The 15,352-nt window shown below is 38.6% G+C and overlaps 1 protein-coding gene across 3 annotated transcripts in view; it reads left to right on the top strand.

The window, feature by feature from the left end:
- LOC122560825 (general transcription factor 3C polypeptide 1) overlaps positions 1-15,352 on the top strand; it is a 72,702-nt gene that overhangs the window by 29,535 nt on the left and 27,815 nt on the right. For all 3 annotated transcript variants that reach the window (XM_043711958.1, XM_043711959.1, XM_043711960.1), the window contains 10 exons: positions 630-727; positions 2,058-2,154; positions 3,242-3,419; positions 5,294-5,441; positions 5,746-5,881; positions 8,025-8,103; positions 8,952-9,140; positions 9,600-9,760; positions 11,048-11,190; positions 13,544-13,625. In XM_043711958.1, coding sequence (XP_043567893.1) covers positions 630-727; positions 2,058-2,154; positions 3,242-3,419; positions 5,294-5,441; positions 5,746-5,881; positions 8,025-8,103; positions 8,952-9,140; positions 9,600-9,760; positions 11,048-11,190; positions 13,544-13,625 — 1,311 coding nt within the window. The remainder of the gene's footprint in view (positions 1-629; positions 728-2,057; positions 2,155-3,241; positions 3,420-5,293; positions 5,442-5,745; positions 5,882-8,024; positions 8,104-8,951; positions 9,141-9,599; positions 9,761-11,047; positions 11,191-13,543; positions 13,626-15,352) is intronic.

Genomic DNA, 15,352 nt, shown 5'->3' on the forward strand with positions numbered 1-15,352 from the left:
CTGCGTCAAACTTAGCAAGGCTTTTAATAAGATCCCTCATGATAGAATGGTCATGGAAGTAAGAGCCCGTGGAATCCAAAGCAAAATGTCATCACAATCCTGACTTTGTGGCTTTGGTGAGTTGCATTTCCATCAGCGCTTCAAACCACAATATTTATACAGCTGTTAATGTTGTTCCTGGTCATTGTAACCCCCTAGATGTTGGCGAGGCTTCAGCAAAGGATGATGCCTTTGAATGTTAAGAAGAGATGGTTGCGTTCTGTTTTTTTAAAGCAACTTCATTCACAGCTCCCCTTGCCTGCTGAGGGACAGGAGCAGACCCCAATGCTTTGCATTAGGTTTAATCGCTGCCCTCTCAAATAGTTTTTAGCCACATAACATTTTCAAAGCAGACATCTGTCCCATGGGCAATTTCTTAGCTTGTAAACATCAAATCAAACTATATCACAGATTAATTTTCTTAAATTAAGCTATACAAATACTGAATTTTCATTGCTTAAAGTATTTTGCAGACAGATTAGATGTCAAATAATCGTATGTCGTAATGGAATTGCAACATTCCATGAAGTTGCTGGTTTTGACATGTTACTTCATTTCTCTACTTTTCTTTTCCACCTCCTTTTAAATAGGTTGAGAATCTGGATGATTATTTAAAAGACCCTTTGCTGAAACAAACTCTGGTCAGGGACCTACCCCAACCCACGAGACAGCAACTTCTGTATAAGCGGTAAGAACTGTTAAGTTTGTTTTCAAGATGATTGCCAATTTCTCATTCTATGAATTTGATTGCCATCAGTAGCCATTAGTTTTGCCGAAATACTGGTTCACTAATAAATGTGTTAATTAAGCAAAACAAAAAAAAAATTGAGCTCTTTGTGAAATTTTGAACCTTCCATCAGAGGAAAAGAACTTCTTTTATAGACACTGGGCTTCTTTATCAAACACTTTTAGCTCCACTTAAGAGTAAAACTCAATTAAGAGCAAAGCAAGATTTCCTCTGCAAAGTATCATTTCTGATGTTTCTTTTGCACCTCCTCCTGTTTGTGCACGTGTACATATATAACATTATTTATGTGTGCATAATTCACATACATATATTAGCAACACCTGATAACCAGGAATGCTCTGTCATTGAGTTTGGTTGAAGCAGAGGTGTTCTGTCACTTTGTCAGGAAATTGTGTAGCGCTTAAAAGATAGAAACATGCAAGGCTACAGAAATGGAGCAGGGGAAGGGGACTGTTTGGATTACTCCATGGAGAGCTGGCATAGACCCAGTGGGCCAAATAGCACAAAGATTGCACAAATTAACTCTGTCTCCCTGACCTCCTTGAACCAGTTTACCCGGTTCAAATTCTCCACCTCAGTAGGTTGATTTGAGTAAAGTGAGTAATAATTAGCTGTTGCAGTCCTGTTCAAAGCAAGTAGAAATTTTGCATCCATCTACAAAATATATTTAAATCCATTAGTTGGTGATACATTCTGACAAGATGAAAATGCTTCAGGACTTTGACACTAGATGTTGCATATTTTCCAAATGTAACATGAAAAGGAAAGTTTCATGGATTATCAGCCTGGTTTGCAGTGTGGCACACTTATGTGTTTTGGAAGCTATGTATCTTTATACGTCACCTCTATAGTATATTGGTTAGTATTTCCCCCTGTCATACAGGAGACTGGAATTCAATTCCTTGTCTGGGAGTTTATCTCTTGGAGATCAGTTTAGCTCAGTTGGCTGGACGTCTGGTTTGCAATGCAGAATAATGCCAGTAGCAGGGGTTCACTTCCTGCACCGGTTGAGGTTACAATAAAGGATTCTTCTTCTCAACCTCTTCCCCTCGCTTGAGGTGTGGTGACCCTGAGGTTAAACTACCACCACTATTCCATCAGTAAAGTGATGGAATAGTGAATATCAGCCTTGATTCTGGTGCTCAATTATGGAATTACAGCTCGAACTTGCAACCTAAAGCAGAGTGCTACCAAATAAGGCACAGCTGACAAAACAACAAAGAATATTATCATCAATACAATGGTGTGATTTCTTTTTTGTTCTTTATAGGAGATACATATTTTCTATCTTTGAGAGTTTGCAACGTCTTTGTTATATGGGATTGCTACAATTTGGTCCAACTGAAAAATTTCAAGAGAAAGATCAGGTAAGCTGTCAGCAAAGATGTTGATGATCATAAAGTCCAAAATAATTAGTAGATGCTGTCTTTCTGATTTTTTAATCATGCTACAACAGTATTAAGTTATCGTTTCTAAGAAATGGAGTGTCTCGATAAATGGGTTGCTTGACTCTTTCATGACTGTGCATCAACCTTAGCTAGCTACTTTCTTCCCTGCTTTGAACCTGGATTCTTTTGGAAAGGATCATCGTGTAAATAACCTTACAATCTGCACCAATCTCATGTGACAGTACATTGTTCAGATGAAATTCACAGGAGCAATCAAACTCAACAGAGAGACATAAGACTCATTCCACTCTCTCCAGTATCTTATGTATTCTTGGTATCTGATGATAGTAATATAGCAGAGATCTTGTAGCCGAAAGCTCTCAAAATTGGAGGTGTTTCTAGGAGGGAAAATTAATTAAATTATCCATTATATCTGTTCTCATTTAAATACAGTATAAAGTTATTTTACTGAGGAATATTAAGTGCCTTGGAACCAGTTTTATTGTTTCACATCTCAAATCCCATTTAATGTACAATCTTTCTACAGACTTAGACTTAAATTGTAGTGTGGTACCAAGAAAAGATACCCTACTGTATTGACCTATATTTTGTGCATTTCTCTTACTTTAAATAGATGATTTTGTATATTTATATTCTAGCTGAAACTGCAATTTCAAAATTCTTAAATTTTTAACAACTCGATGTACATTTGATGGCGTGGCTATATGGTGTATGTATGCATATTTCTTTACTTTTGTACATACATGTGCAGACGCGTCTTTCATCACCTTGTCCACCCAAAGGCTTGCCATGTGCTATTACACATCTTGAGGAAGAAGACAGCCAGAGACCTTTCACAGAGTCCCTGCCACTGGTACCTATTCCGTAAGATTGACCCAATGAAACGTACCTGAAATATTGTGTTCTCGTGATTCCCCCAGGTCTAACTATACTACAGCACCAACATGCTGCACTACTGTGCTGTTCCGATTATTCTACATTATGTCAATATATTTTGGCATTATCCTGAAGCAGCAAATTGACATGTGATTCTTTCCTCTATTAGATTTTCGTTTATATCAAAAAGAATGCCATGATTGTTGACACTACTAGTTGTGATCCGCATTACAATTTGGCCAGGAGCAGCCGACCATTTGATAATCGTTGCTATGCTCTCAATAGTTTACAAGATGTGGAGAGCTTCTGGTTTGATCTTATGTGTGTGTGCCTGAATACACCATTAGGTAAGTACAGTCACTTACAATCTATTATTGATCAGTAATCTTACTCTTTGTTTTCCTTCCCAATCCCGTTTGAAGGTAAATAACTTGTAAGTTCAGTCAAAGTTTGGTTGTGGCTGTGCCATGAAATGTTTACCAAGTCATTGGGAGCTTTTTGAATCGTACCTGTAGCTGAGTATTCCAGCTTTTCCTCAATGCTGACAATGATCGAGTTCAATCTTCAATATTGCTTGAAATAAATATAATCTGAGTTCTGTGGCTGGACTCTTTTCCTAAGTCCCATGGTGGTGTATCTGTTGAGAGTGTCACTTTGACTTCACCCTTGACAAAACAGACCAAGCAACATATTTAATCCATTGATGATGCTCACTCCTAGATATAAAATTTGGGAAATGAGGCTGATGAATAGAGTGTTTTCATTCCTATGTAACGGTAGGGATGAATAGTGTTTCTGGTCCAGGAAAAGCACCACGACAAGATCCAGAAAACAAAGGCTAGATTTGGTTAGATTGATGATCTTGACTGGCCCTGTGCAAGTTTAGTGCAATACCTTGCAATGCATCTTTTTGGCCACACAGCGTCACTACTGTCAAATTACAAAGTTAAAAATCACACAACACCAGGTTATAGTCCAACAGGTTTAATTGGAAAGCACACTAGCTTTCGGAGCGACGCTCCTTCATCAGGTGATTGTGGAGGGCTCGATCATAACACAGAATTTATAGCAAAAATGTGCAGTGTGATGTAACTGAAATTATACATTGAAGAATTGATTGTCTGTTAAGCCTTTCATCTGTTAGAATACAGTGATAGTTTCACTTCTTTCATGTGTAAATCACAAAACCCTTTTTTTTAAAGTTGCATTCTCGGGTTAGCTGTTAACAATGGTGATAGCTAGACAATATGTTGAAGGTGTTAGCCCCCTGTGTTCTCTGTCAATGACCTGATGTTTAGATTGATTCTAATCTAAAAAGTGAAATAACAGAGTTATTTCTATAACAAGCTATCAAAACAAGACGTAAGTAAGATTCTGTAAATTAAGGATGTGTGTGGGTGTCTGTGTGCGCGTCTGTGTGTACCTGTGTCCGTGTGTATGTGAGAGTGTGTGTGTGTGTAGGAATATCTGTGTGTGTGTGTGTAGTGCAATGGTGATCACCTGTAATGTGACATGAACCCAGGGTCCCGGTTGAGGCCCTCCCTATGGGAACCGAACTTAGCTATCAGCCTCTGCTCGGCCACTTTCCTCTGCTGCCTGTCCCGCAGTCCACCTTGAAGGATGGTCACCCGAAGGTACGAGGCTGAATGTCCTGGAACACTGAAGTGTTCCCCAACTGGGAGGGAACCCTCCTGTCTGTTGATTGTGCGGTGCCCATTCATCCGTTGTCGTAGCCTTTGCTCAGTTTCCCCAATGTACCATGCCTCCAGGCATCCCTGCCTGCAACATATAAGATAGACAATGTTGGCTGAGTTACATGAATACCTGCCATGTGCACGGTGGGAGGTGTTCCCACGCGTAATAGTGGTATCTATGTCCACAATCTGACACGTTTTGCATGGCAGGTACTCATGCACATGACCGTGTACAATTAAGTTCTGTTGCTGTAAATTGGAAAACGATGTGGAGGTGCCATTATTGGACTGGGGTGGACAAAGTTAAAAATTATACAACACCACGTTCTAGTCCAACAGGGTTGTTTGGAAGTACTAGCTTTTGGAGCATTGCTCTTTCGTCAGGTAGCTAGTGAGGCAGGATCCGAAAGCTTCTAATTCCAAATAAACCTGTCGGATTCTGAAAAGTAGATGGGATTATTTGGACCTATTGGTCTTTTTAATTTACTGAAAGTTCTTACAATGACCGTATTTGTTTCTGCTTTCAGGAGTTATTCGGTTTCCTCGCTTAAACAGAAATGCTGGTCAGGTAACACGAGAGGACGTGGAAGACACTGAACTTAACTTGGTGATGGAACAGGACACAACTGCTAAGAACACCCTCGAGCATAAACGTTGCCTTCTAGAGTATACTACGTGCGTTTTGGTTTTAATGCATGCAGTCTCACATCATTTTCTAAATTCAAATATAAAGAGAGTATCCTATGGTGTTCAGTTTGCTAGCCGTTCCCAATCCCTTTCACTATTGATTTGACAATATTCCTGAAATATTTGCCTTGAAACATTATTTAATTACTATGTCCATGTGCTCTTTCTTATTCCCCCTCTGCTGTTCACTTGCTCTGTAAAATTGCATGAGTGCAGTTCAAGTTGGTGTTGATTGCAGATTGGAACATATCATTTTTGTTTTTGGTAATTGTTCTATCCTCAATCCTTCCAGAGGTAGTCGGAGATTAGTGGATGATGGGAAACTACCTGGGGATGGTCTTGGAGCGGCTGGACTGGATTCTAGTTTCTTTGGACATCTGAAACGAAACTGGATCTGGACCAGTTATATCATTAACAATGCAAAAAAAGTAAGTATTCCAAGTGTGAACATAATCACCGTCTCTCGACATGTATTGCTTTAACATATTACGGAGACTTGGATGAAATAGAGCTATAGTTCAGCTGCCTGACCATCTCTGCATTTTATCAGTTTAGCAGACTGTTGACAACAATTAGAAAAAAGATGAGCATTTCATCCTTGTTGATGCCATCAGTCATGGTTCAGAGTCATTTTCTGGAACAGTTTTTGACTCCATCACAAATAAACTTAGGCTGTCACCCATTCACGTGATTTTCCTTTGAAGGACATCAAACAGAAAATAAGGCAATTCCTTTTCTCCTGTTATCAGCATCCTTCATTCTGCAGTGCACTTTCCCTTGTTGTGAGAATTGGTACTTCTCCAGCTAGTTCCACTAACCTGTGTCAGTGTTATTGCTGTTATTTTAAGCTTGTGCATTACTTAACATGATTAACATGTCTGAATTCAGGAAGGGAAGATGTTTTCAGTTGTATTCAAAATTGGAGCTTATCACTTCTTCATTACAGTACTTTGTATTATCTGTTGATATGAGAGGTTGAAGGAAGCTACCTTGGACAATGGGATGATTATTGCGAAGTATAAATGATTAATGTAGCAATATTTGTAATACCTATGGGCGGCACGGTGGCACAGTGGTTAGCACTGCTGCCTCACAGTGCCAGAGACCCAGGTTCAATTCCCGCCTCAGGCGACTGACTGTGTGGAGTTTGCACATTCTCCCCGTGTCTGTGTGGGTTTCCTCCGGGTGCTCCAGTTTCCTCCCACAGTCCAAAGATGTGCAGGTTAGGTGAATTGGCCATGCTAAATTGTCCATAGTGTTAGGTAAGGAGTAAATGTAGGGGTCTGAGTGGGTTGTGCTTCGGCGGGTTGGTGTGGACTTGTTGGGCCGAAGGGCTGTTTCCACACTGTAAAGTAATCTAATCTAATCTAATCTAATCTAAGGTTGCTGAGTTATCATTCCCCTCCTTATTGCCTGAGAAATTTCAGATTGAACAAAATAATGTGTAATTTAGTGACAAACTTGTAATGTGGTCTCTGGGTTTTATCCATAGGAAGACTAAAAATAAGCATGGTAGGTATTCTGTGGGATAAATTGATGTAATGAAAGATAGCAGAGAAAGGGGCGTAGCCAATTCATTGTTAAATCAATGCAGGTTATCATTTGACAAATTCAGTAGAAGTCTGAGCTATATTGACAGAATAGAGAAACATCAGTCAGAAGAAATCGAGATGAAACAGTGTTCTGGGTATGCTACAATTTGCCAACTGTGCCCAGTTTTAGTCACTGAATTACAAGGAAGACAGTATGAGGATCGGCAGAAGTCCATACAATAGCTATGAGGGTAATCTAAGTTACCAGAAACTGGCTGGAGAAATTAGGATTTTCAGCTTTGGAGGTTATTTACAGGTATGTGGAAGAGAGAAGAAAATAGGAATGGTAAATCTGGAACATTTGTTTTAAATTAAATTGTGAGAGTAAAATGACAGACTCAGTAAATGGTGAAATTTGGACTCATGTATAGAAAGTATTTATGCAAAGGGTAATGCTACTTGGATTTTCAGGTAGGTACAGTACCTTGAAATCTTCCAAGAATGAATGCAGTTTGAAATGGAGAGATCTTCAGCATAGAAAAACCAGTGGTTTGAAAGATCGCCCGAGTCCCTAATGGTCTTATGATCTTTGCCACTCTACCTCCATTCCTTCTTTATGACCATTAAACTTCATTCTTGATCTAGCATTCAGACCATCTACCCTATTACCTCCTTTATTGAGCTCAAATGTTAAAGTTTCCTTGAAACTTTTCCTGCGAAGTGCCTTAGGGCCAATTAGGTACTGTACGGATGTATATGTTCACAAGATTGATTTATAAGATAAGGCTGTGAATGCAAACATGATGTGTAGATGCTGATGTTGGACTGGGGTCGACAAAGTCAGAGGTCACCAGGTTATAGTCCAACAGGTTTATTTGAAATCATCAGCTTTCGGAGCACTGCTCCTTCATCAGGTGAAGTGATTTCAGTTGTGTAGTGTGACTTCTGACTTAATACAAACCTATACAGCTTTTTAGCTTTAGGCTAATTTAAAACAAACTGCTCCTGTTAAACTAATTTTTCTCCTTTTTTTTAATAGAGTCTGAATATCCCTGAGAGCAGCTCAGTGCGATTGCAGAGCTTCTTGAACAAACATTCCCTTCCCCTTGGTGTTGCAGGTGAAGTATTTAAGTTGTAAATGAAACTGAATACATTGTGGTTCTGTAGTAATGCTTTATGGGAAATTTCTTGAACCTGTTGAATATCATATCATATTAGCCTCATATAAGAATATAGAACATTAAACATTCAAGTGAGACTGCAAAGAGTCTTGAAAATGTCAAGATATCAGAATGTTGGATTAAAACTTGCAGTATATTTATATTAAATCTGATGAAATTTAAGTCTCCCATAGTTTTTGAAGTGCTTTGACCATGAAATCTCCATACAAATGCTGATGATGGTGCTGGATATGAAGGCGATCATGATTTCAAATGGAGATTACATAGGAGCTTAAAGGAAATGAACTTACAGGGCAGCAAGAATAGAGTGGGGCTAAGGGACTGACTGGACAGCTGCACTGATTGCTTAGGTTCAATTGGCCTGCTTCTGCGCTGTTACAACTTGATCTAATGAAAAGTGAAAAGGCATCACAGTGCCACTGAAAAGGTAGAAACTAATTTTCATACTATCTTTTTTCTTGGTTGTTTGCACGTAATTTTGTCAGATTTTAAATCTTGCAAGCTGGAGTGTTCGGTGACCAACCTATCCAAATAGGATCATTTGGAAATAGAAAGCATGACTAATCTCAACCAAGGGAGCCTGCACTGGACCCGAATCATATCTATTGTCCAGTTGGCTAAAATAGAATTGAAGTTGTTCAGATATATTAATTACAGCATACTATCTTTTTAAAAACCTTGTTTGTTATAGAAAGCTAGGATGGGAGTGAAGTCGAAAGAATTTAAATTACCATTACTTAACATACAAAGGTTTCTGTGTTTTTTTAATTTTTGTTTTAATCCAGGAAATAAATTCAATATGTTAGGGGTCCTTAAGTCTGTGCATGGGCCTCTTGCTGAGTACAAGGAAGAGATTCGAATTGAAAAGGAATGCAATGTGGGCAGAAACAAAAGAGTAGCTGGTGGAAGAGGACAGAAGAGAAAACGACCTGAAAAGGATACTGTGAAGAAGCAGAAGAAAAAGAGAAAGAAAGGTGAGGTTTCATCACTGCTGACTTGGTCTTTTAAGCTGTTGTCTTTTTAAAATGAAAGATCAGTTATTTTATTGGCTGTTAAAAGACAAACATCACCTATATGACTTTTGGTTTTTCTGTTAATTTCTTTGCAAAATAACATTTGGCGTTACTTGTGGCAAGTACAATTTATAATATTTTATGTAAAATGAATTCTGTTTCTTAGATCAAAAGTGCTTTGTTTCCCATAGGTTATTTTTTTAAAGTCTCAAGGTTTTTTTGCTTTCTCCATTCCTACTGTTAGGTGCAGTACAAAATATTTTCTGCTGCTCACTAAAATACAGTGTGTGAAACAAGTATTCTGTGTAAAAATTTTATTAAAAGTAAGAAATGCTTTAGTGTTCTGATTTCAACAGTTGTTTTTTGCTTTTAATTAATGTCTTCCCCATTAATATAATAATTCATTATTAATTCTTGCAGAAGAAATACCACAACCGGAAAAGACGAAAAGATTTCGCTTCCAAGATGATGCTGATAGGAGTGCTCTCCGCCGTATGACCAAACTACGTGTAACATGGACTGCACAGGAAGACAGTCTGCTTATGCTTTGTCGAGTAGCCAGCCATGTCCTTAACAAAAAAGTAAGCAATTAAATGTATATCATGTTAACAATGCATAATAGACAACCATGGTAATGGTACATGGCGTTATTGCACTGATCTCTTAACCTGCATGACTTGATTTAAGTGTAGCTCAAATTAATTGGACAAAAGGTTCTGCTGTCTACTGGTCACGCTGTTTCACTGTGAAATGGGTTTTAATCTTTACTTAGTTCATAATAGCTTTGTTCATGAATCATAAAACTGCACAGATTTGAATGAAATTTATAATTTCATTTAAGAATAAGGATGACAAGTGGGGGAAGTGGATAGACTGTGGATGTAAGTTTGCTCGCTGAACTGGAAGGTTCATTTTCAGACGTTTCATCACCATACTAGGTAACATCATCAGCGAGCCTCCGGTGAAGCACTGGTGGTATGGCCCGCTTTTTATTTATGTGTTTAGGTTTCCTTGAGTTGGTGATGTCATTTCCTGTCATTTGATAAATGGGTTCCAAGTCAATGTGTTTATTGATAGAGTTCCGATTAGAGTGCCATGCTTCTAGGAATTCTCACGTGGGTCTCGGTTTGGCTTGTCCTAGGATGGATCTGTTGCCCCGTCAAAGTGGTGTCCTTCCTCATCTGTATGTAAAGATACTAGTGAGGGAGGGTCTTTACATATATATTTTTAAAATTAATATATATGAATACCACACCGTCCATCATACCTTTACCTTGTATTTTGAGTTCCTTGCACAGGTAGAGTTTGACAATACGAATTTGGGTTAGAGCGGATGTTGTGTCAAGGATTGTTCTCATTGCTGTTGGAAACATTGTAGGAACAGGTTTAGACCGCACTGCCCCTCTAACCAATTCAGTGAGTTCTCCCTGTACATATCTTTACAAATGCCATTGTACTCAAGATCTTTTATTCATATTTTCAAATGTGCAGTTATAAATGCTTTTATACAGATGACTTGAAAATAATGTAGTAATCTATTTTTTTTAATTAATGGATTTTCAAAAATTGTAGTAATTTCTCTGACCAAACAGAGACTTCTCTGTCATCAGTTGGGAATTCCAGCTTTGGATTTCATTCTTGTCAAAATCCATATCCATTTCTTGGTCCAGATCTTACTTGTCCTTGAGCATATTTTCAAGCTAGGCTTGGGGAAAACTCAGAAACAGTATCTCATCCCTTGAATGAAACAGTGTATAGTATAGGCAGGAGAAAGATTCAGTTTCAGACAGGTCAGAAGGCTGGCACAGGTGAAACTGGGTTGAACACAAATTTACAGAACTTTGAAAATAATTTCTTGTTGCATTTAGGTGAAAGGACCCTTTGTTCCTTGGCAAACGGTGAGAGATGTCATGCATAGTTATCTTGAAGTGGCTTTGGATAAAACATCTCTTGCTGTAGGGCGTCGATCGCGCTACATCCTGAAGAACCCACAGACGATGCTTAATTATAGGTGAGATCACTCTTTCTAAAGAATGGATAATGTCAAGAAAAAATCCGAGCGTTAGAATTATTCATTACATTGCACTATTTATATTTTTTCTAGACGTTGAAATATTGTGGATTTTCATGATCAATCTAATGGGAATTGTAGAGCAGAAAGAAAGCTTCGTTTGTAACCGACAAGCTAAACGTGGACTTACCTAGCCTTGTACATCCCCTTTGATTATACGTATGTTTTTGTGATCTGGAGCAGAGATTTTACTCTGACCATGTAAACGATTGTTCTTAAATTGCATTAAATTTGTATTGCCTCTATCAAGTAAAATAACACAGAGACACCTTAATAGAGTAAAGCAGAGCTCCTTTTGTTTCTGTTCTCTTCCCTCCCATAATGTTAATAGATGCACTCTGGAAGCCTTTTATTTATCGGCCTTGCAATTATCGGTCAACATAGGTCAATGATAATTGTAACATACATAATTGATGTTAAGTAAAATAACACTTTCCAGCCAATTCTAGTGCATGTATCTATGAAACACAATTTGTTTAAATATTGTGAGGCAAAGGATCACACTGCTGCTTGGACTCTGCCTTGTGACCACTTTAACTCCAGCCCAAACTGGTAGATCCAAGTCTTTTCTTTCAGTTTATTGTTAAGATCCCACACCTATCAGTAAGAAATCAGCTTGCTGTCTTCTGGAGACGATGAATGTGGGAAGGGCTGAGCGTAAAGAGGTTCTGGCCGCACAGTCCAAAAAGGAGAGCAGTGGCGTTTTTGGATGGAAAAGATCTACTGGCATTTTTGATTTTCTTTTTATTCTGTGTTTAGTTATGTCACTGGGGAAATGGCATTGCACAGATATAGTTTTGCACATTATATCAAGTGTCAGACATAATGGATTGTGGGGGAGCTGGCTGGACCCATGAGGGAGAAAGGAATAGAAATAAATGCTGAAAAGAATGGGACTAGAGTCATGTGGAGCATAAATAGGTTTCAGTAAGGCCTTTGATCAGGTTCCACATATTTGGCTGCTCTGGAAGGTTAGATCGCATGGAATCCAGAGGGTGCGGGCAAATTGGATACACGATTGGCTTGATGGTAGGATGTAGAGGGTAATAGTGAAAGGATGTTTGTTGGACTGAAGGCCTGTGATTAGTGGAGTGCCTCAGCGGTTGGTGCTGGGCCCATTTATCTATATCAATTACTTGAATGAGAATGTACAAGGCATGATTAGTAAGTTTGCAGATGACACTGAAATAGGCAGTATCATGGATAGTACGGAAGTTTGTCAGATATTGCAGCAGGATCTTGATCAGCTGGGGAACGGGCCGAGAAATGGCAAATGGAGTTTAATATAGATAAGTGTGCAGTCTTGCATTTTGGAAAGTCAATTCTAGGTAGGAGTTTATGGTGAATGGTAGGGCCTTAGGGAGTGTAGTGGAACATAGGCACCTTGGAGTTCAGGTGCACGATTCTCTGAAAGTGTTGTCACAGGTAGACAGGGCATTGAAAAAGGATTTTGGCACACTGGCCTTCATCAGTCTGGGCGTTGAGTATAGAAGTTGGGAAGTTAAGTTGCAGTTGTACAGGATGTTGATGTGGCCACACTTGGAGTACTGTGTTCAGTTTTGTTCACCTTGCTATAGGAAGGATGTTCTTAAACTGAAAAGACTGTAGAAGAAATTCACAAGGATGTTGCCAGGACTCAACGGTCTCAGTTATAGGGAGAGGTTGAACAAGCTAGGAGTTTTTTCTTTAGAGCATAGGAGATTGAGAGGCATCTTATAGAAGTGTATAAGATCATGAAAGGCATTGGTGAGGGTGAATGCACTCAATCTTTTTCCCAGGGTTGGGGAATCGAGGACTAGAGAGCATCAGTTTAAGATTAGAGGGGAAAGAATAAAGGGAACCTAATGGGCAACCTTTTTACACAGAGGGTGGTATGCGTATGAATGAACTGCCAGTGGAAGTGGTTGAGGTGGGCACATTAACAATGTTTAAAAGGCAAATCGACAAATACATGGATAGGAAAGGTTTGAACGATATGGGCCATGTACCCATGGGAAATTGGGTGAGCATAGATGGACATTTTGGTTGGCTTGGACCAGTTTGGCCAAAGGGCCTTTTCCATGTTGTAGGTCTCTATGACTCTATAAATGGTGTTGTGGACCCGTTGGGTTAAGTGGTCAATTTTTATTCTGTAGGATCTACAAGTAATGATGCAGCCTGAAACAGAATATTTAGGAATCACAGCTTGTTTAATAAACATAACTGTCAGTCACAAAGTGTGTCCTGTTGGTTGCTTTAGTATAGCTCTAAAGTATGAATTTTTAACTTTTTCTACTCGTGTTACTGCTTGCAGGATTTGTCTTGCTGAAGTCTATGAAGATCATGCTTTAATCAATGAAATTATGAATAAAAAGAACAATTACCAGGACAGTAAGGTAAACAGAAAGATGACGGTATGCCATTTTCTTTCTAGATGGGCCATTGGATAAGGTTGAGGAAATAAAGTTTGTGTTATACAGGTTCAGTATGGTAATAACAGCATGACCGTGGTAAATTCCAGACTTGTAGACAGCGTCCAAAATGATATGGGACTGGCAATCAAGCCCCATGTTTACAATATACTTTGAAAATCATTTTGTGTTTTTAAAATATTCTCAGGTCATCATATTGATGCATCCTGGTCAAATTTGATTATTCTGATTCTTCACTTGTGGTAAGTTGGCAGAAATAGGTTTTGTGTGTTTTCTGTAAGAAATCCCCCAATTCAGATTGGATGAAAATAATTTCCCACTACCTTGAGCTGGTGATACTGACATCTGCTTAAAGAATACTCACAAGTTCCTTTTTTTAAGAGATATTTTTATTATAAATTTAACATTTTTACAAGTTTACAAAAATAAACAAAACTCTCAAATATAAACATTGATATACAATTAAATCAAATATACAATAGCCAAAATTTAACAAAAGAAAAAAAAATGCCGAAAAAGAAAAAAAACCAAAACTCAACTATCTACTAATCTAACCTACAACTAACCAGAGTGTATATTTAAGTCTCTTACATGCTCGGAATGTGTTAACATCAAATGTAATAAAACCCGTATTCGTGCGGTATTCCTCTCCTAAGGGGCCCCGGACCAGCCAGGTTTGTAATCTCAATTAAATAAAAGCCCTTGTTAGGATAGCCGAAATATCTGTATTTATGTAATTCAAGAAGGGCTGCCATATTTTATAAAATAATTCGGTCTTTCGGTGCACCATATTTGTAAGGAAGTCAAGGGGAATAAATTCCATAACTAATCTGTGCCAATTTGAAAGTCCAGGGGGGCCCTCAGCCACCCAGTTCACCAAAATATTTTTCCTTGTACAGAAAGAAAGAATAGAAAATAGTCTCTTCCCGTACATGTCCACGGAGGGAAAGTTCGAAAAGCCCAAAAGGAGAGATACAGGGTCCACTTTAATTTCCCGTTCCTAAAATTTCTGTCAGGGTACTTGCTATTTTAGTCCAATATCTACGGATCTTATGACAGGTCCATAGGCAATGTACAAGAGTGCCCACCTCTATTTTGCATTTGGGACACATTGGAGATGCTCCTGCCTTAAATTTTGCCAGTCGAACCGGTGCTATATGGGCCCTATGAAGTATCTTCAGCTGGATAGCCTGGGTTCTGTTACATAATAATTCTTCTTGCGTTTTCCCAAATATCATTCCACGTGTCTATAGAGATTTCTAGTCCCAAATCCTGATCCCATGTTTTAAGCAGATTATCCATATCTCCCGATACTTCATCATGTAGTAAATGATAAATAGTACTGACGGAAGATACCCCCACTGATCGTAGGACACTACATTCTCTATCTGATTTATAAAGACTATCTAATAACGTAGTCTTCTTCTGTATATAATCTTGAATTTGGAAGTATCGAAAGAGGTCTCCATTAGGTAATCCGAATTTCTGACGCAGCTGTCCAAAACACATCAGGACCCCATCTTTAAATAGATCCCCTAAACATGAGATACCCCTGGATCTCCAGAATTTGAAAGTGGCATCTGTAAACCCCGGTTGGAATCACCATGCTCCCACTATCGGTGCATAGGGGGATGTTTTATGTGAATTACCCTCATTTTGCCACATTATATTCCAAGCCTTAATTGTGTGTA

Source organism: Chiloscyllium plagiosum, chromosome 21 (assembly GCF_004010195.1).
Source record: "Chiloscyllium plagiosum isolate BGI_BamShark_2017 chromosome 21, ASM401019v2, whole genome shotgun sequence".
Taxonomy (NCBI): domain Eukaryota; kingdom Metazoa; phylum Chordata; class Chondrichthyes; order Orectolobiformes; family Hemiscylliidae; genus Chiloscyllium; species Chiloscyllium plagiosum.